This window comes from Anomaloglossus baeobatrachus, chromosome 3 (genome assembly GCF_048569485.1).
Source record: "Anomaloglossus baeobatrachus isolate aAnoBae1 chromosome 3, aAnoBae1.hap1, whole genome shotgun sequence".
Classification (NCBI taxonomy): Eukaryota; Metazoa; Chordata; class Amphibia; order Anura; family Aromobatidae; genus Anomaloglossus; species Anomaloglossus baeobatrachus.
Genome location: NC_134355.1, coordinates 486,129,295 through 486,150,493, shown reverse-complemented (window position 1 = coordinate 486,150,493; position 21,199 = coordinate 486,129,295). Strand labels below are relative to the sequence as shown.

General features: G+C 46.2%; 1 protein-coding gene across 1 annotated transcript in view; it reads right to left on the bottom strand.

The window, feature by feature from the left end:
- Window positions 1–21,199, bottom strand: part of SLC2A2 (solute carrier family 2 member 2) — a 127,930-nt gene that overhangs the window by 31,490 nt on the left and 75,241 nt on the right. The window contains exon 7 of the mRNA XM_075340627.1: window positions 2,271–2,458. Coding sequence (XP_075196742.1) covers window positions 2,271–2,458 — 188 coding nt within the window. The remainder of the gene's footprint in view (window positions 1–2,270; window positions 2,459–21,199) is intronic.

The following is a 21,199-nucleotide window of genomic DNA, read 5'->3' as shown; positions in this document are numbered from 1 at the left end:
GATCTTAACCCAATTGAGCATGCATTTCACTTGCTCAAATCCAGACTTAAGACGGAAAGACCCACAAACAAGCAAGACCTGAAGGCTGCGGCTGTAAAGGCCTGGCAAAGCATTAAGAAGGAGGAAACCCAGCGTTTGGTGATGTCCATGGGTTCCAGACTTAAGGCAGTGATTGCCTCCAAAGGATTCACAACAAAATATTGAAAATAAAAATATTTTGTTTGGGTTTGGTTTATTTGTCCAATTACTTTTGACCTCCTAAAATGTGGAGTGTTTGTAAAGAAATGTGTACAATTCCGACAATTTCTATCAGATATTTTTGTTCAAACCTTCAAATTAAACGTTACAATCTGCACTTGAATTCTGTTGTAGAGGTTTCATTTCAAATCCAATGTGGTGGCATGCAGAGCCCAACTCGCGAAAATTGTGTCACTGTCCAAATATTTCTGGACCTAACTGTATATTCATTTTTATAGCAGTTATACAGCAGGAGCAAACTGCCTCCAAAAGATGTGGTGTGCACATACCCTACGCTTATCTGATTGCTTTGGCAAAATGTTTCAAATCAATTACAAGGTTCTGATGACTTTTACTGCTCCCTCATCCCTTTTTAGAGTTAGAGATAGCAGCAGGGAAGGGTAGGGGGGCTATACACAGGTCTGCACAGAATAGAGAGGGGAATGAAAACAGGAAAGGAGGAAAGCTCGTGAAGAGGAAATTAGAGGAGGATAAAACCTATGTTTATACATTAGGTACTGGAAACCTTTGCACCCTCACATCCAGCCTACATTACTTGGAGACATTCAGTAGCTGACCCCTCAAGTGAAAAATGTAAAGTTTGGATCAGACCGCACACTGCATATCAGGGAGCCTGACAATGAATGCATGAAGTCTGCAGATTGAAGCTTAGTTCAATGCTATTATCGAACAATAACTTAAATAAAATAAAAAAATTTATGTCAAAGGTGTGCTGTTTTTTAAAGGCCTCGTTCACACATCCGTGCAAAAAACATGTTGCACGGTCCGTAGTGTAGGTGCGTATGTGTGTGCAGCTTGTGCTGTCAGTGTGCTATCCGTGTGACATCCACATAGTACACAAACAGCATGAAGTTCTCTACTTACCTGCCCATGGCACTGCTGCTATTGCTTCCGGTCCAAGGTGCAGTAAATATGAAATGAGCATAATGAGCGGGGGTCGGAAGCAATTGACAGCAGTGCCGAAGACAGCAGCGCTGGAGACATCAAGGGTGGAGACAGGTGAGTATAGAAAAGCATTTTATTACACAGACACGTATTTTCTCCGGTACGCATGAGTATGCGAGCTGTGTGACATCCGTGTTACCAAAGAAAATGGAAATGTCTACGTGTGGAGCACTTGGTCCATGTAAAAACACGCACATGTGCTCAAACCTATTGATTTTAATGGGTCTACGTGTGTTTGTGTCTCCGGTACGTGTTAAAACAGACGTCACACGGACTTGTGAAGGGGGCCAAAGGCTGTGTTCATATCTGCATCAGATTCTCTGTGGTATTAGGCTATGTTCACTCAGGGCGTTTTTGCTGTGTTTTTGGTGCTTTTTTTTTACATCAAAACCTAATCTCTTAGCAATAAAGCTGCGTTTTTTGCTTCTTTTTTGCAGCATTTTTGCCTTGTTTTTTGCTGCCTTTTTGGTGTAGTTCGTCTTTTGTACATGTTTAAATAAAGTTAGTGTCATTTATCAAAAAAGCAGCAAAAACGCAGCTGCCTTTTTTTCCCACTCTCATTGCTTTCAATGATGGCAAAAAGCAGCAAAAATGCTGAGGGAAAAAAAAGCAAGTGTGTCTGTGTGTGCATGACATTTCTGGTATCTCATAGGTTTTGCCGGTACTGTAAAAAGCAGCTTTGTATTAATATGTATTTGCATAAAACCAATGAAAAAACATGCAAAAAAACACCAAAAATGCCCTGTGTGAACATTGCCTTATAAAGCTACATAAACAGACTCCATTGAGCAGCGCTGATGTTTGTTATGTTAGGAACCTATCATAGTTTGAATCCTGTATGTAATATTCCTCCATGAAACAGAAAAATGAAATTCAAAACATAGATGTGAGCTGAAACTGTAACTGCAAGTGATTGCACATTTGTAAAACAAAAAACTTGCACATATTTCATCTTTACCTCAAATGTCTTTTTAAAGTTAATAGCTTTTTTAGAAAGTAACACCTTGCACAAACAAATACAGTACCCCAAACACCCCCAGTACCAAACAAGTACTCCAAGTACTCACCCCATTGATTCCAGAAAACTGCTGAGAAATGTGCAGCACCAGTGAGACTAGCAGCGGTTGTCTGTAATTTGGGGATCTGAAAAGCTGAATAATAGAAACTTTTTTTTCACTGGCTGCTTCTTCCTTTTCCTTCTTCATCTCCTCAATGTCTTTAGAAGGATCATAGTCTCCCTTCAGTCTTCTCAAAACTACAAACAGAAGATTGATAAACAACATATGATGAACTACTCACAATCTTGAAAAATTACTGAAAAATGGATCCACCGGATCCGATTTTTAACGGATCCGTTATGCCGGATGCGTAAAAAAATGGATCTGGTGGATCCGTTTTGCATCCGTTTTGCATCCGTTTTGTCCGTTTTTTTGATGGATCAGTTTTTTTAATTAATTTGGTGCATGCGCAGTTTACAAAAACGGATCCGGCAGCCGCATCCATTTTTTAATGCATTGCGCCAGATCCGGCGTCCATAGGCTTTCATTGTAAAACACGCCGTATTGCGCCGGATCCGGCGCGATGCGTTTTTTTTGCCGGACAAGACACGTTGCCTCCAGCCGCCGCTTTAATTAATTTTGCCGCATCCGGAAAAAAACGGATGCAACGCAAAGCCATCAGGTACAATCCGGTAATAATGCAAATCTATGGGGATAAAACGGATGCGGTACCGGATCCGTTTTACCCATTTTTTTTCCGGATTGTACCTGATGGAAAAAAACTGATGTGTGAAAGTAGCCTTACCATATGAGGGTACTTTAAACGAAGCCAACCACCAGGATTTGCACATATAAAGTAAAGGCAGTGCCTTACTGGCATTAGGATGGTGAATAAAATGATACCTTCACTTTCCACATTGGATTTGTGCATCAGGGTAGGACTATGTGGATTGGGTCTTCCTTTTTTACTCCTCCCCCAGTGTGGTTTCAAGGTCTCTATGTAAAAAGAGTCCCCCCGTTGTCATGATTATAATTATGGCTGGCGTGTGCACAGTATAAACTTGAAGTATTTCAGTCACTTCAATAAAATGACGCCAGAGTCAGCGCTTGCGCATACTGCTATCTCCAGCAACATCTTATTGAAGGTGCTGTACTCCTGTCCGCTTATCTTGTGACTGCGTTCGCTCCTGCAGTGTTTACGAGGGCAGATGATGTGAGGACGCATGCGCCACCCTCGGAACAAGCATCCAACACATTACAAGCCGGAGGATAGCATCTTCAATAAGATGACGCCGGAGATAGCAGTATGCACAGGTGCCGACTCTGGCACCATTTTATTGAAGTGACTGAAATAATTCAAGTGTATACTGCGCAAGCACCAGACAATTATAATCGTGGTGTTTGGGATGATCTATTTACATAGAGGCCATGAAACCACACTGTGGAGGAATAAGAAAGGAAGACCTGACCCACATAATCCCCCCCCCCCCCCCCCGATGCACACGTCAAGCAACCCCTGCCCTGATTTCTGGAACTTTGATAGAGCGTTTTACTGCAATGAAACATCCAATCTGGAAAGTGAAGGTTTGATTGTATTCACTGTCCTAGCACCAGTATGACACTGCCTTTACCTCATATGTATAAATCCCAGTGGTTGGTTCCCACGGAAGTTATAGGGTAATTGTACTTTTAAATAACTTTTCAGATTAAGGTGTTCTGTGTGTTTAGGAATAACATAACTGACAATTATGTGATTTGTAACCTACATTCTCACCAGTTTTTGTCTCTGTATGCTCTATTTGTAATTTGCAATCCACTAGGGGGAAGGAGATGAGCTGCTTTATTTCTCCTATAGACAGTACAGCAAAGACGGGAATGTCTGCTTTTAATTCACTTTTTAGCTCATAGAGACAAGCTGCAGCAACATGGAGAACATTATACAGCAGAGCTGAGCTGTCTTGATCTGAATCAAGCTCTGATGTGTGAAATGCACTTGTTAAAGAGCTCAGCACAATGTTTTTCTGTCTGCCTGTGGGTATGTGCGATCAGGCTTATTTGGTATTCTCGACACGGCGTATTTTTGCTGCATTCGCTGCTTTCTCCTGCACAGGAGACTCAAGCATTTCCGCACAAGAAATTGACATGCTGCAGATAGGAAACCCGCACTGCTGGTCAGTTTATGCAGTATTAAAAAGAAGCACAGTGGACAGGAGGTAAATCCCATCCACTGTGCTTGTACGGTTCAATGCAGCATTTTGGAAGCAAGAAACATATGCTGCGTCCAAAATGCTACTATTCCTCATCGTGGGCATGGACCCTGTCTGTTCCCTTCCCTGTTCCTCACTATTCCTCCCCATCCCCTCTCCATTGATAATGGACTGTGTTACCTGATAACTGCAGTAAGAGAGGGGCTCAGGCTGCTTTTTTTTTTACAGTGGAGAACTAGTTCAGGTCAGGAGATGGGGGAGGGGAGTGAGGTCATTTCTCTGATAAGATACATCAAATAGTTTCTGTAGTATTAATTTTCGCAAAGTTTGTTGAGACTTCAGTTCCTTTTTAAATGCTTGCCACCAGATTACAGGATCACAGAAGACTGATAAATTGTTGAGGGAACTGTGACATGAAAGGTTTTTCCAAAGTTCACAATGTCTCTAAGTTTCTCATTAACATTAGATATACATGAGATAGTAGGACTGTATTGGGAGGGTTTGGTTTTCTAGTGAACTTGTATTCAATCGATTAATATCTATATTTATGGTGAAACTTAAACAGGATTACTCATTAAATATTTAGTTAATTGGTTACACTATTTTTTTTCTGCCCTCTAGAGATTATGAGACCCATCAGATTCCTTTACTCAACTGATAAATAAGGAAAATGCAATGCTCCAGTGGAGCAGGATGTGCTTACATGTGGGGAAACAAAATCAGGAATGAATTGCTGCTTATTGGTAGTTAAATACCATGGAAATTAATGTTCCATGCATGACCACATACGTATCAACTCAGTAATTATGGTCAATCTTATATTATTGGGAAGAACATTTAATAAACAACAACAAATACAGTGGGGGAAAAAAAGTATTTAGTCAGCCACCAATTGTGAAAGTTCTACCCCTTAATAAGATGAGAGAGGCCTGTAATTGACATCATAGGTATACCACAACTATGAGAGACTAAATGAGAAAACAAATCCAGAAAATCACCTTATCTGATTTTGCAAGATTTTATTTGCAAAATATGGTGGAAAATAAGTATTTAGTCATCTAAAAACATGCAAGATTTCTGGCTCTCACAGGGGCATTGAAGATGAAACGTGTCTGGGTCTTTCAGAATGATAATGATCCTAAGCACACCACCAGGGCAACGAAGGAGAGGCTTCCTAAGAAGCATATGAAGGTCCTGGAGTGGCCTAGCTAGCCTCCAGATCTCAACCCCATAGAAAACCTTTGGAGGGAGATGAAAGTCTGTGTTGCCCAGCGACAGGCCCAAAACATCACTGCTCTAGAGGACATCTGCATGGAGGAATGGGCCAACATACCACAAACAGTGTGTGCCAACGTTGTGAAGACTTAGGGGTACTTCACACACAGCGAGATCGCTACTGAGTTGGCTGCTGAGTCACGTTTTTTGTGACCTCATTAGCGATCTCGCTGCGTGTGACACTGAGCAGCGATCTGGCCCCTGCTGTGAGATCGCTGCTTGTTACACACAGTGCTGGTTCGTTTTTTTATTGTTGCTATCCCGCTGATAAGCACACATCGCTGTGTGTGACAGCGAGAGAGCAACAATCCTGAATGTGAAGGGAGCAGGAGCCGGCGTCTGACAGCCTGCGGTAAGCTGTAACCAAGGTAAACATCGGGTAACCAAGGTGGTTACCCGATATTTACCTTCGTTACCAGCCTCCGCAGCTCTCACGCTGCCAGTGCCGGCTCCTGCTCCCTGCACACGCTAAGTTAAGCGGTGTGAGCTGGTAACTAAGGTAAACATCGGGTAACCATACCCGATGTTTACCTTAGTTACCAGTGTCTGCAGCTTCCAGACGCCGGCTCCGTGCAAGCGCAGCGTCGCTTGCACGTCGCTGCTGGCTGGGGGCTGGTCACTGGTCGCTGGTGAGATCTGCCTGTTTGACAGCTCACCAGCGACCATGTAGCGATGCAGCAGCGATCCTGACCAGGTCAGATCGCTGGTCGGATCACTGCTGCATCGCTAAAGTGTGAAGGTACCCTTACAAAAAATGTTTGACCTCTGTCATTGCCAATAAAGGATATATAACAAAATATTGAGATGAACTTTTGTTATTGACCAAATACTTGCAAATAAAAAATGCCAAATCAGACAAGGTGATTTTCTGGATTTGTTTTCTCATTTTGTCTCTCATAGTTGTGGTCTACCTATGATGTCAATTACAAGCCTCGCTCATCTTTTTAAGTGGGAGAACTTGCACAATTGGTGGCTGACTAAATACTTTTTTCTCCACTGTATATGTTAATACCATAAGCACATCATTAGTACTGCAAAGTATTACAAAATTAAATAAGTTTGATTTTATTTTTATCTTTTTTCAGATACAACGATGAAACAAAGGGTAACAATGTTTGCAACTTTTGACTTTCAGGCTCCATATCTCACCATCTACTACAGCTTTGAACATGAGACTACTAGTGCTAGGCGGACCCAAACTGTAAAAGTCAGGATATGCACGGGTTCAAAAGTACCCGAGTGCCGGTCCTGGAGTTCTCAGGGAACTCTGGGTAACAATCTGAATCCAGAAACTCGGGTAATTAAAAATAAATAAAGGGGAAGAAAAAAAAAAAAGGAGAAAGCAGGCACGTTATACTAACAAGAGTCTCCTGCACGGCTGTAACACTACTTCCGGGCTGCCCACACCACTTCCGGGACCGCTGATTATACTTCATACCCCTGCCCACCAACAATCCCGACATCTCTGATTGGTTGCAGTCAGAAGCACCCCCACCCTGTGTGACAGCGTGTCTTACTACTTACTACTGTCAATCACAGGCGCTGTCTGCGTCCCTATAGTGTAAAAATAAATAAAATTGGCATAGGGTCCCCACATATTATAATATCCAGCACAGATAATGCATACGGCTACAGGCTGCAGCCCCCACCCATGTACTTATCTTGGCTATGTATCAAATAAAAAGGACCGCATGCGGCTTTTGTTTTAACTATTTAAATAATTTTAAAAATCAGTGTGCGCTCCCCCCCAATTTTGCAATTTTGATACCCAGCTATGACAAAGCTGACAGGTGGGCGCTGGTGTTCGCAGGCTGGGGAGGACCAATGGCTATTTGGCTCCTAGGTTAAAAATAGCAGCCTGCAGCGACCCAGGATTGTCACATCCATTAGATGTGACAATCCTGAAACTTTATTCTACTCATCCAGATTGCCCTGTTGCAGACTCAATCAGGGTAATAATGGGTTAATGACAGCTCACAGCTGCCACTAAGCCCTAGATTTGTAATGGGAGGAGTCTATGAAACCTCCCCCATTACTAATCAACAAGTAAAAATAAATAGAAGATAAAACGAAAAAAATGCTTTCTTTGAAATAAAATACAAAAAAAACACCCTCTTTCCCCCCTTTATTAACCCTCAAAACATCCAGTTCTGATGTAATCCACACAAGGTACCACAACGATTCCAGCTCTGCTACATTACTGAAATCACAACACACGGGCACAGAACATGACCGCATGCTGTGGACTTGAGGCAGAGTCCTCCACCTGTGACTGCAGGTAAACTGACCTCAGGTGACTTTATTAAACTCAGTGACCTCTCCACAGGTTAGATCACCGAGTTCACAGACCTGCATCTCCTGGCAGAAACCCATTCTGAAACAGAGTCAAAATCGGTTTTGTTCATTTTTTGCCAAAAGATGCAGATTTGGTGCTGAAAGGTATACAAGTGCAAAGAAACAAATATCCAGCTCGTCTGCACTCCTGGCGGTGTTGAAGCACGGGATACCGCTGCTGTTCAGTGTCTGAGGCACAGTTGAACAAAGGAATGATCCAGCTTCACGGTTCCATAAAAACACAGCTTTAAATGAAAAACTTTTTTAAAATACAAAGAATATTTTTAAAGATAAGCCACAAAAGTATACCATCTCTGAGTCAGGAAAAATACAAAGGTTCTTTAAAGCGCACACCAGACGCTTGTCAAGCACATGGCTCTTAGACCTTGGAGGTCTATAAGACGCACTTTTTCCCCCCAAATGTTGGGGGAAAGTGGGGGGTGCATCTTATAGTCTGAATGTGGCTGCGGGGAATGAGGGTGCTGCGGTGGAGCGGTTCATCGGTGACATGAGCAGGCTGTAGCAGCCTGCCGTGACCACGTGGGCCCGCTCATTTCATATGCACGCCCATCCTCCCGCCCATCATCTCTCAGCGCTGAAGCCGACGCTGACAGGTTGGCAGGATGATGGGCGGGGGGGATGCGCACATAATTAACAGCCGGCCCGCATGATCACCCCTGGCAACTACAGCCTGGAGTGATCATGTGCAGCTATATTCACTGCTCCCCGCGCACCATCATCAGCGCGGGGAGCAGTGAATAAGTATACTTACCTGGTACCGTTGTTTGCAGCATCGCGATCTCCTCCTGTCTGCCGGCCAGCTGATCTGTGTAGAGGGTGGTGAGCACAGCGATGACGTCATCACTTTGTGCAGCGCTAGTCTCCACACAGGTCAGCTGAAAGGCAGACAGGAGGACGAGCAATGCTGCAGACAACGGCGCTGCTGCCGGCACTGGCAGGAGAAGCGATGCTGCGTGGAGCGAGGAAAGGTGAGTGTAAATGTTTATTTTTTGTGTGCCACAAGATACAGGCCATATAGCAGAATGGGGGTATATAGCAGGATGCGGCCATATACTAGGATGTATGGGGGTGTATATCAGGATGGATGGGAGTATATATCAGGATGGATGGGGGTATATAGCAGGATGGATGGGGATATATAGCAGGATGGATGGGGATATATAGCAGGATGGATGGGGGATATATAGCAGGATGGATGGAGGTATATAGCAGGATGGATGGGGGTATATAGCAGGTTGGGGGTATATACCAGGATAAGGGCATATACCAGGATGGCTCTATGTAGCAGGATGGGGGCTATATGATGATGACAGTATATAGCAGGATGGGAATATATACCAGGATGGGGAACATATATACAAGGATGGGGATCATATACAAGGCAGGAGGATCATTACCAGGATGGGGTATCTTAGTAGAGAATTTGGGGACATTACCCCCATAACAGTGTCAGCAGCAGATCCTCGCCCCATAACAGTGTGTCATGACCACATTTTTTGCTTAAAATTTTATTTTCCTATTTTCCTCCTCTAAAACCAGGGTGCGTCTTATGGTCCGATGCATCTTATAGTCCGAAAAATATGATCTGTTTTTGAGCAACACACCCATAATTCAACTGAATCACATAGAGATGAGCCACCCCCCTAGTGTTCGAGTTCGGTTCGTCGAACGGAGGCTCCGTATAAATCCTTACCCACTTAGCAGCTTCATCAAAAGAGGTATAAATAACAGAGCAAAGCCCTGGGTCAATACCATCATTCACTGAAAATCCCTTCTCGAAAGAGAAATGTTGATGAGCTGAAACATGTTAGGCTCCTCTTTTGGCAACACCCCCAATGGTTAAACTACCAAATTAGATAAAGGAGGAGAGTCAAAAGCACAAACCAGCCGCCCACAAGCAACCTCAGATTGAATTTGTTGAGTTACCTCTGTGGCATGTTCATAAGCAGACTTCAAATTCTTGAGCTTAAATGGAACCTCATGAGACAAAAAGGGGATCTTAAAACCAAACTGGAAACTCCTTTCCAACAACAAAACCATATCGCGATTAAGATATCTATTTAGATAAGGGACTATCCTGAGAAGGCTCACTAGAGGCTGTCCATTTTCCAAAATTGTCCTGGAATTTCCTTTCCCCTTTTTGAAACAACAAACGTCTCAGTGGGATGTCCCAGCACATGAGGAGCACTGGTGTTTGAATTTACAGTTGACCCGAAAATTATATTGGCCTTTATTAAACTGACAACAAATTTCAAGGTTTGATTCAATGATGCAAGTCTGTGCTGAGGCCCCCATTGCCGCAAGTTGGCTGAATGTACTGGCCCCACCATGAAAGGTATGTCCAAAACGCGCCAGTGCCATAACTTTCAATCATAAGCCTATATCTTTATGATCCCTACGGATACTGAGGAGCACTGCTTTCCTCTGCCTAAACTTCTTGTCATACCCTCAACCAAGTCTGACCTCTGTAGGTGTGATGCACCTCTCCTATCACATTTTAATAACAACAAAGCGCATGTCTTTGCGTCTATCACACTTGTAGTATCGCAAAAGCCTGTAACCAATGTACAAAAGTCTGTAAAATTAACTGCCATCTACCCTTTTCCTCCTTTTCTTTTTTCCTTTCTTCTTTTTTCTTCCCTTTATCAAAGTTAAATTTATCTACATGAAGTAGTGAAAATGATATGTGTTTAGGATCATTATCCATTTGTAGAAGCCATCATCTTTTCAGCTTTCACTTTTTTACAGATAGTGTTATATTTGCAATGAAATTTCATTCTGTCCTCTACCCGTGAAATGTTCCCCAAGCCATTGGCTGTAGCACGACCCCAAAGACTGATCAACCCCATGCTTAATGGTTGGGGTTATTTTCTTATCCTGAAATTCTGTGCCCTTTTTTCTCCACACATACCTCTGACCGTTGTAGCCAAAAAGGTCTATTTTAACCTCATCAGTTCACAGGACTTGTTTACAAAATGCATCAGGCTTGTTTAGATGTTATTTTGCATACTTCTGACACTGAATTTTACGGTAAGGACGCAGGAGATGTTTTCTTCTGATGACTCTTCCATGAGACCACATTTGTGCAGGTTCCTCTGAACAGTAGAACTGTCATGGTTCTGATCTGTGGTGCTTTGCTCTCCAGCAGAGCTGGTGTTCTGTTTTGTATTTTGTGCCAGTGGACAGGTGGTTCTCATGCTCGGTTCCTGCACTAGTGTTGGGAGGGGCCTCTTTCCAGGCAGCTCGTTCCGGGTGATTGCTCTGCTTCATTATGGAGCAACCTCACCCAGGACATCGGCAGTCATAGTACCTGCCTGCAGTAAGTGCTCTGGCTCCTGTTTGTGCTTTGATCTTGTCTTCCTACCCCGGACCTGTTGTTTTCCCTCTCCTCCCATGTGCCTGACTCTGACGTTGTTCCCTGGCTCATGACCTCCGGCTTATGCTCCGACTTTGGCTCCGCTTTTCCCAGGGTACCTTACGTGACTTCCTGACTTCTGACCTCCGGCTTGTTCTCTGACCTCGGCTTTGCTTCATCCCTGTGTTCCATACATGACCTTCTGGCTCCTGACCTCCGGTTTGATGGACTTCCCCGTCACTAAGTGCTTCTGGTGACTCCTAGTGGTAGTTCACCACAAGAACAATGTACCACAACTCCAGAGTCTGCTAAATCTTCCTGAAGGTCTTTTGCAGTCATGCAGAGGTTCTGATTTGCCTTTCTAGCAACCTTATCAGCAGAACTTACAGAAAATTTGCTGTAAAAAAAGCTGTAGTTGAAAAGAGGATAGTTTTTACAAATGGATAATGATCCTAAACACATGTCAAAATCCACAATAGACTACCTCAAAAGGTGGAAGCTCAAGGTTTTACAATGGCCCTCACAGTCACCTGGCTAGACCTCAAAAGAACAGTGCATGCAAGCCGACCCAGAAATCTCACAGAACTGGTAGACTTTCCCAAGGAAGAATGGATGAAAATTCTTTAAACAGGAATTGAAAGACTCTTGGCTGGATGCAAAAAGAATTTACAAGCTGTGATACTTGTCAAAGCGGTTGCTACTAGGTACTAACCATTTAGGTGCCCAAACGTTCGCATCAGCTAATTTTAATTTTTTGTCAATTTAAAAATGTAAAAGATGAAAATAATTGTTTTTCCGCCCCTTAAATGCAAAGGAAATGTATCATCTTTAACTGTATGCCTTTTAGAGATCATTTCATCTTCAATTTGCTTAATTGTTCACAATAATAATTTTGACAAGGGGTGCCCAAACGTTTGCATGCCACTGTATATTACAAAGTTACTTATTTTCTTGTGTACTATTTATTTAATAAAAATTTTAATATAAAGGTGTTTTCCCACTAACAAAGTTAATTTTAAAGTTGATTTTAGAATAATAATAAGTTCCACAATTGGATGTATTTAAATAAAATATTCCTGTTCTGAGATAATCTTTTATATGTGCCCCTGCTACATACTGTGTAATGGCCGTGTCTGACCTTACAAGAACATGGTCTTATCATAGCACAGCTCTGGAGCAAGGGAAAGAGCAAAATAGAGTATACAGATAGCAGAGCATGGGATCACAGCAGGTTCTTTTTGTGAGGTAAAGCATTTCTCAGCCTGTTTTTAAAAAATGTCTCTATACTCTTTTTACTTCCTCCCCGGGCCAGGAGCTGTGGTATGATTTGATTATGTCACTTCACAGTCCCATACAGCTATTACACAGTACATAGCAGGGACACATACAGTATATAACATTATATCAGCACAGGAAATTTTTTTTTTAACACATCCAATTGTGGAAATTTTTATTATTACAAGATCTATTGATTAAAATGAGCTGCGCTCGTGGGAAAACCTTTTTAAATCTTAAGTGATGTCCTCTGCAATTTGCACAGTTAAGAAATGTCCAATGGGTGTATCTGTGGCGCCCTGGACTAGCCAGGTCGTCACAGGTAACACCCCCCCCCCCCATCCCCACTAGATAGTAACATTAGTCAAACACAAAACCCTTGTTGTCTCCCTCCAGGGTCTGATGTCCACACCAGGTGCCAAGCAGAGCCAAGCGGTTGGCCCCACCCACCGAGGAGTTCACAGGCCTGGAGGTGGGAAAAGTGACAGAACAGTTCAGGAGTTCAGTGGAGGAGGTTGAAGTGAAGAGTGACTGCGTTTGGGGCCCAGGCACTAACAACAAGGTTGGCAGACGGTGGTGGCCATCTGCAGGAGTGGTGAATCAACGCGGAACCGTAGGACCGGGGTCGGGCGTTGGCCCGCCGGTACCGACCGGGGAGCGAAGTGAAGCCAGCACACACAGGCAGGGCTATCGGACCCCGACTAGGCTTGGAGTCGCCGTCAACAGCCAAATCCGAGCGTGATAGGAACCCCAGGGGTTTCCTAACAGCCAAAGACCCGATAGAAGGCAACTGCCCACACCGTGAGGGTATACAGCTACCGCCTAAGGCTAGAGACCCAAGGGCCAGCGCCTGCAGGCAAACGGGCTCCTCCGGCATCCATACACCGGGGAGCGGACTACCGTTGGGGATCCACCGTAGTCAAACAAGTACAGAAAGGTGCAGGGAAAGACAGCCGCCATCACCTGTCCGGGGAGAGACACTGCAGCCGGCTGCGGGACCCGTCCATCCAGCCGTTTGGTTTACCGAGGACTTTGTGCATCTCTCACTGAGTGAGTACACCCGTGCCATCTGGCACCGCGCCGCGCTGTCCCTGCAACCCTGCACCTCACCAACCCTGCCTCCCCGTCACACCACCGGGCCCCGGGACCACCGACCCCTACCCACGGAGCGGGAAAACAACATCCCAGCTGCTCCCTACCATCGCTCCCGGGATCCCCGTCACCAGCAGCGGTGGTACCTACCTTCACCATAACCCGTGGGTGGCGTCACGGACTAAATCCCCCAAACCAACCACCCCTTTCACTCACGGGCGAGGAACGCCGCTCGTGTCCCCGGATCCGGCCCACCGCTCGAGCCACCAAGCAGCAGAAGCCACAGGAGCGCCGGACCCGAGCGTTAGCGAGCGCAGAGCGGCGGTGTCCTCCCCGCCCGCGACATCTTGGCGTCACAAACAGGATAGAACCCACCTACTTACCAGTAGAAGTGCGCCTTGTGATCTCCACCGGCGGCGTCCGGCCAAAAATTTTGAAGCGCCGCCATCTTTGGCGCGAAAATCTCCCGCTCAAGCATCTTCTCCGATCAGGGAAGGTGCAAAAGCGAAGCCCCGCCCCCAACAAGCGGAAGTGCTGAAGAGAACCAAGGGGGGGCAGCTGTGTGTCTGCCTAATGTAGCCGAGGCTATAAAAGCGGGGACGCCAGGACTCTGCAAAAATACCCGGTTCCTGGAAGCAGCTTGCAACATATCCGCACCACCTGAGAGGCCTGATTCTCCGGAGCCTGCCCCAGGGACGGCGGCTTGGCTGAATACCCAAGTGATGCTGTTGTGCTGCCGTAACCGGGCCCAAGTACGGGACCTGCTAGATCGCTGGACCGCTGAGATGGAGGAGCTGGCTGCGGTCGTGCGGGCGCATGAAATAGAGGCCATGCTAGAGAAGCTGGTGAGTGACCCACGCCCTTGTGTCCCTAAAGGACCGGCCGCTGCGGCTGAAGGACCCGGTCTACCCCTGGCCCCAGCAGGGCCCGCTCCATCGCCTGTGCTGACCGCCCATACAACCCCACTCAGGCCACCGTCCCCGATGGAGGTGGCGGAGTCCGTTTTGTCCCGCCATGGCCCGGAGGCCCGAGAGGAAGCCAGCCAATCAATAGCTGGAGCGGGTGACTTAGAAGAACCGAGGGCGGGCCTCCGTACACCAGCTGACGACGGGTCACCTGCCACTGAGGAGCCACGAGTCTGGGCTCAGCTGGAAACCGTTACCGACCTACCAGATCCCACCATTAACCCCCTGGAGTCAGATGACAGCGGCTCGGGGGCTGACACGGTGCCTGTCTCGGAGGAGGAGGGAGTCTTCGGCTTGTATGACATGGAGGCCACTTACATCCCTCGGAGCGGAAATAATGGATACCGGGCAGCTCTTCCTCGTTGCGCCTGCCGTGCACTGGAGGGGCTGGAACCCGTGCTTCTTCACCTGGAGCCGGGTGAGGAGTACGGAAGTGAGCAATAGTGGCAGCGGTCCGCCGTTGCATAAAGTTGTCCCCTCAGCAGAATGAATGACAAAAATCAACCGAGTTTTTCATCTGATTAGCTACAGTGATTATCCCGGCCGTTGCCGGCAAGTTGTCCCCGGAGGGACTCTGTGTGTTTTTACCACCCACATGAGGAACTACTCATGAACATGGCCGAGAACTGGCAGGCCACCCACGAACTGGTGGGCTTGTAAATAGTTTTGTGGGATGGAAACCGTTGCCGCCTCCGGAGAGGCAGATTGGAGGAAGGGCCCGCAGCAGAGCAGGCTGGGGCCCGGCCACCACCAGGACCGGTGGCCATCCTCCGGGGGTCAGGGGTCCCCCTGGACGTGGGGTCCCCTGAAGTGACAGTCGGGTGCGAGTAACCGTACCCGTTCCCGCTCAGGCAGCCTGAACCTGGACTGGGGTCAAGGGGTCCTGCCCACTTCTTAGGGGCAGCATCAGGGCTAGGTTGCTTGGGTGGGAGAGCGGAAGACATCCGTCCGTCCGTTATTATTAAAAGTGTTTTTATATGTGCAACGTTCAAGTGACCTAACAAAAATGCTTATGTTTGAAATGTTTACATGTTATTTATGTTTTTACAGTTTTGAAAAAAAAAATAAAACCGGTGATGGAAGGGCAGCCCGTGGACGGTCTGCATTTCACCAAGGGGGAATGTGGCGCCCTGGACTAGCCAGGTCGTCACAGGTAACACACACCCCCACCCCCACTAGACAGTAACATTAGCCAAACACAAAACCCTTGTTGCCTCCCTCCAGGGTCTGATGTCCACACCAGGTGGGGCGGAGCCAAGCAGTTGGCCCCACCCATCGAGGAGTTCACAGGCCTGGAGGCGGGAAAAGTGACAGAACAGTTCAGGAGTTCAGTAGAGGAGGTTGAAGTGAAGAGTGTCTGAGTTTGGGGCCCAGGCACTAACAACAAGGTTGGCAGACGTTGGTGGCCGTCTGCAGGAGTGGTGAATCAACACGGAACCATAGGACCGGGGTCAGGCATTGGCCCTCCGGTACCGACCGGGGAGCGAAGTGAAGCCAGCACACACAGGCAGGACCATCGGACCCCGACTAGGCTTGGAGTCGCCGTCAACAGTCAAATCCGAATGTGATAGGAACCCCAGGGGTTTCTTAACAGCCAAATACCCGATAGAAGGCAACCGCCCACACCGTGAGGGTATACAGCAACCACCTAAGGCTAGGGACCCAAGGGCAAGCGCCTGCGGGCAAACGGGCTCCTCCGGCATCCATACACCGGGGAGCGGACTACCGTTGGGGATCCACCGTAGTCAAACAAGTACAGAAAGGTGCAGGGAAAGACAGCCGCCATCACCTGTCCGGGGAGAGACACTACAGCCGGCTGCGGGACCCGTCCATCCAGCCGTTTGGTTTACCGGAGCCTTGGTGCATCTGTTGCTGAGTGAGTACACCAGTGCCATCTGGCACCGCGCTGCGCTGTCCCTGCAACCCTGCACCTCACCAACCCTGCCTCCCCGTCACACCACCGGGCCCCAGGACCACAGACCCCTACCCACGGAGGGGGAAAACAACATCCCAGCTGCTCCCTACCATCGCTCCCGGGATCCCCGTCACCAGCAGCGGTGGTGGCTACCTTCACCACAACCCGTGGGTGGCGTCACGGACTAAATCCCCCAAATCAACCACCCCTTTCACTCACGGGCGAGGAGCGGCGCTCGAGTCCCCGGATCCGGCCCACCGCTCGAGCCACCAAGCAGCAGCAGCCGCAGCAGCGCCAGACCCGAGCGTTAGCGAGCGCAGAGCGGCGGCATCCTCCCCGCCTGCGACATATCCTCCCTCTACTTGCACCATATTTGTATGGGCAGTAATAATGTATATTATTCACAGAGAGCAAAGGGAAGACACCTATCAGACAATTCTCCATGAGCCCTTCAAATGACACTGGGCATGATCCAGTTACCTTTGATTAGAAATATGTATATGTTTAACTATTTCTAATTGACTTGATTTTTTAAAAGAAAATGAAAATAACAGGGGCATAAATAGAATTTATGCGGTTCACACTCTCCCAAAAACAAACAATTTGACCGGGCCACAGCACCACCAAATAATTGATTTTTATTGCCCTAGGGATGCTCCTTAGTGTCTCCATACACTACAATACCCCTTTAATGATGTCCACACAGTATGATGACTCTCAGCATAGTATGTCACTGCCATGATGTTCTTTCACACAGTATGATGCCCCATGATGTTCCTTCACACAGTATGATGCCCCAAAGAAGCTTCCTTTAAACCGTAGAATATCTGCACAGTGAATTTTCCCACATATTTTACAACTACAGTGCACCTTATTTGCACAATTTAATGCCAAAACTGTAATATTCCTCCATACAGTACATTGTCCCCATAGTCGCATCTCACACACATTATGCTGCCCTCAATAAGGTAAGGTATTGAGCCTTTACAATGCTATCAGTAAAGTAAGGCATTGTGCCCCCACAATGCCCTCACTACATTAGGAGGACCTCACAGTACCCCAACACAGTACGATTCTCCTACAGAACCCTGATACAGCACTTCAAATCCTTTATTACAATATGATACCTCCCAGTGTTTACAGTCTGATGCCCTCACAGTGCCCCTCATCATATTTCGCAGAAAAATGTGCCTGCTCAATGTAATAAAAAATGCTCACCTAGCACATGGTGTGCTGCTCCAGTATGTGGCGGGTGTATACTGAGGTTGAAACTCAGGCACGTAGATGGAATGGTGGAGCAAGCTGCTGACTGCTCCCTGCTCCACCATTGCAGACACAGATATCATTAAAATTGGGACGCAGGGTAGGGAGGCATACAGCCACTGTCTCATGGACTCTATAGCAGCCACGTGGTCTGCGGCAAGTGGCGTACTAAATAGATTGCGTCGGTCAAATCATCAAGTGGCTTGTCAGGAAAATGAATAAAGATTAGGTTTTCACACACAGTAATGTCATGGTCACAATACAAAGTGTGTCATGGCTAGAACTACACAAATCTAGCTGAAGTAAATCGATATATTTGTTCTGTCAGGTAATGGCTTGTTTTCTAGCATTACCTTATTGTATCTTATCTTTGTTAACTTTTAACCAATGTTAAGGGATTCTGTATCCCAGCAAAGTCTAGGGTTCAAGAAGTCAAGAAGAACCAGATTGCTTCAAGTAAGAAGTTGGTGTCTAAACCACCTATTTAAGATTGAAACTCAGGGCTACTCCAATATGATTTCCTCTGATTTTCCATTTTACTGTTCATTTTCAAACATATTTCCTGATCAGAAGTTTTATTTCTCATCATAAAGACTACCTTCAAAGGGTTCTCCACCGCCCAAACACTTTTTAATTGGCCCAGTGTGCTGGATAAATTAAAAAAACTGAATACATAGCTGTCCGGCTCGATTTCCTCTACTCTCAGCCCTGGGTATTCATGACATAAACAATGTACATGACTGCTGCAGTCAATCAGTAGTGGCAGATTGGCTGCAGCCTTCATTATGACATCCAAGCAGAAGAAGCACTGCAGTCGAGACTCATCATAGACTCCATGTCAAACAAATTTGTTACCTGTGTGAAGCCTTATATTTGCCATAACCAAAATAAATATTAGCCTGACTTACATGGTCAACAATATTAATCCAATTTTAGATTTGGAAAATCAAATTTCATATCATTGCTCTGTGAGACCATCAGTGGAATACAGGTTTATTGGAAAACAATGTGCCTAAAAAAAATGGCCAATGCCTTTCTTAGAAAAAAAATCATAGAAATATCAATACATTCCTGCCTAATATACAAGTATAACATTTCTATAATTCATGTTTTATGTTAGGACACAATGGCATCGAAACTGATAATACTGATTACTACCTGACCATTTGAGATTAATGACTCTTATTAGTTCATCCAAAGAATAATTCACATGAAATACTCTTACATCAATTTGTTACATGTGATAATAGGTATCGTGTCATATTACAAGTTATTATGATGAACTAAAAGAGGAAAATTAAAACCTATGGTAATATGGAGAAAAGAACACAGTTCTGGGGGGTATACAAGAGCTGCCGGCTTATGTCCCAAGTCAAACAGTTCTTTCTTCCACAATATGTGAGTGCTGAATGACTCTAGTAAAAGCAGAATTCTACAACAAAAACTGTATCCTTTTCTATATGCCGTGCTTAGAATTATATGTATTCATTCATCCTGATGTGGCCATGCCCCATAGATAGCTACTGCCTTTCAGATGGACGCTTAGGTCAACCAACATGCGTGTGTTCTCAAAAGGTAGAGGGAAATAAACTGCTGTCAGACACCATTGCTGTCAGTTTATATCTGTGGAAGAGTAAAAAGATTGGGCATGTTGAAATCCAAAATGCCTGACCTTGCGATCTCAGAAGATTGCACTTGCGATCTAGAATTTCACATCGCTAACGGGATCGCTAGCGATGTCGCAGTGTGTAAAGTACCCTTTAAGGGGCCTTTACATGGTAGCGATATCGCTAGCAATTTCTAGCGATAGCGACCGTGTAAGTACCCGCCCCCATCGCGCATGTGATTGTTTGTGATCGCTGCCGTAGCGAACATTATCGCTACTCAGCGTCACACATACTTACCTGATCGGCGACGTCGCTGTGACTGCTGAACAATCCCTCCTTCAAGGGGGAGGGACGTTCGGCATCACAGCGACGTCACCGCAACGTCACTAAGCGGCCGGCCAATCAAAGCAGAGGGGCGGAGATGAGCAGGACGTAACATCCCGCCCACCTCTTCCTTCCGCATTGGGGCCGGCGGCAGGTAAGGAGACGTTCCTCGCTCATGCGGTGTCACACATAGCGATGTGTGCTGCCGCATTAGCGATGAACCACAACGCTAAACAACCCTTACCGATTTTTTACTTTGGGACGACCTCTCCATGGTGAACGATTTTCACCATTTTTGAGGTCGCCTAAGGTCGCTGGTAAGTATTACACGCTGCGATATCGTTAATGACGCCGGATGTGCGTCACTAACAACTTGACCCCGGCGACCAAACATTAACGATATCGTAGCGTGTAAAGCCCCCTTTAGTTTTACCTGACATCTGCAATAAGGAGGGAGTCATGCATCCCATTACTTTGTGGTTAAACCATGTTCCACATTAAAACATGAAAAAAGTGAAATATAGGATATTTAAGAGGAAACATTTCTCTTCGTTGTGAGTGCCAAGTCAGCGTAAGGAGACTAAAGGTGGCTTTACACGCTGCGACATCGCTCAAGCGATCTCGTTGGGGTCATGGAATTTATGACGCACATCCGGTCGCTTTAGCGATGTCTTTGCGTGTGACACCTATGAGCGATTTTGAATCGTCGCAAAAACAGTCAAAATCACTCATCGGTGACATGCCCCCCTATTCTCGAATATCGCTGCTGCTCGGTGTACGAAGTAGTTCGTCGCTCCTGCGGCAGCAAACATCGCTATGTGTGACACCGCAGGAATGAGGAATCTCACCTTACCTGCGGCCGCCCGCAATGAGGAAGGAAGGAGGTGGGCGGTATGTTACGTCCCGCTCATCTCCGCCCCTCCGCTTCTATTGGGAGGCGGTTCGGTGACGCTGCTGTGACGTCGCTGTGACGCTGAACGAACTTCCCCCTTAGAAAGGAGGCAGTTCGCCGGTCACAGCGTCGTCACAGAGCAGGTATGTGTGTGTGACGCTGCCGTAGCGATAATGTTCGCTACGGCAGCGATCACACGATATCGCATGTACGATGGGGGCGGGTGCTTTCGCGCTCAACATCGCTAGCAATTGCTAGCGATGTCGTAGCGTGTAAAGCGGCCTTTAGAGGCCATGCAATGCTCCTCTAGGAATTATATATGCAAGGAGACATATTTGCTTTATACCTCCAGTCAGAGGTCTTTCACGTAGCCAAATCAGATCTCCTGCTTTGCACCGTGGAAGGTCATATAACCCAAAACATGACTGTGAATGCAGTTTCTGGTTTGGCTTCTTATTCCATGTCACATGAGA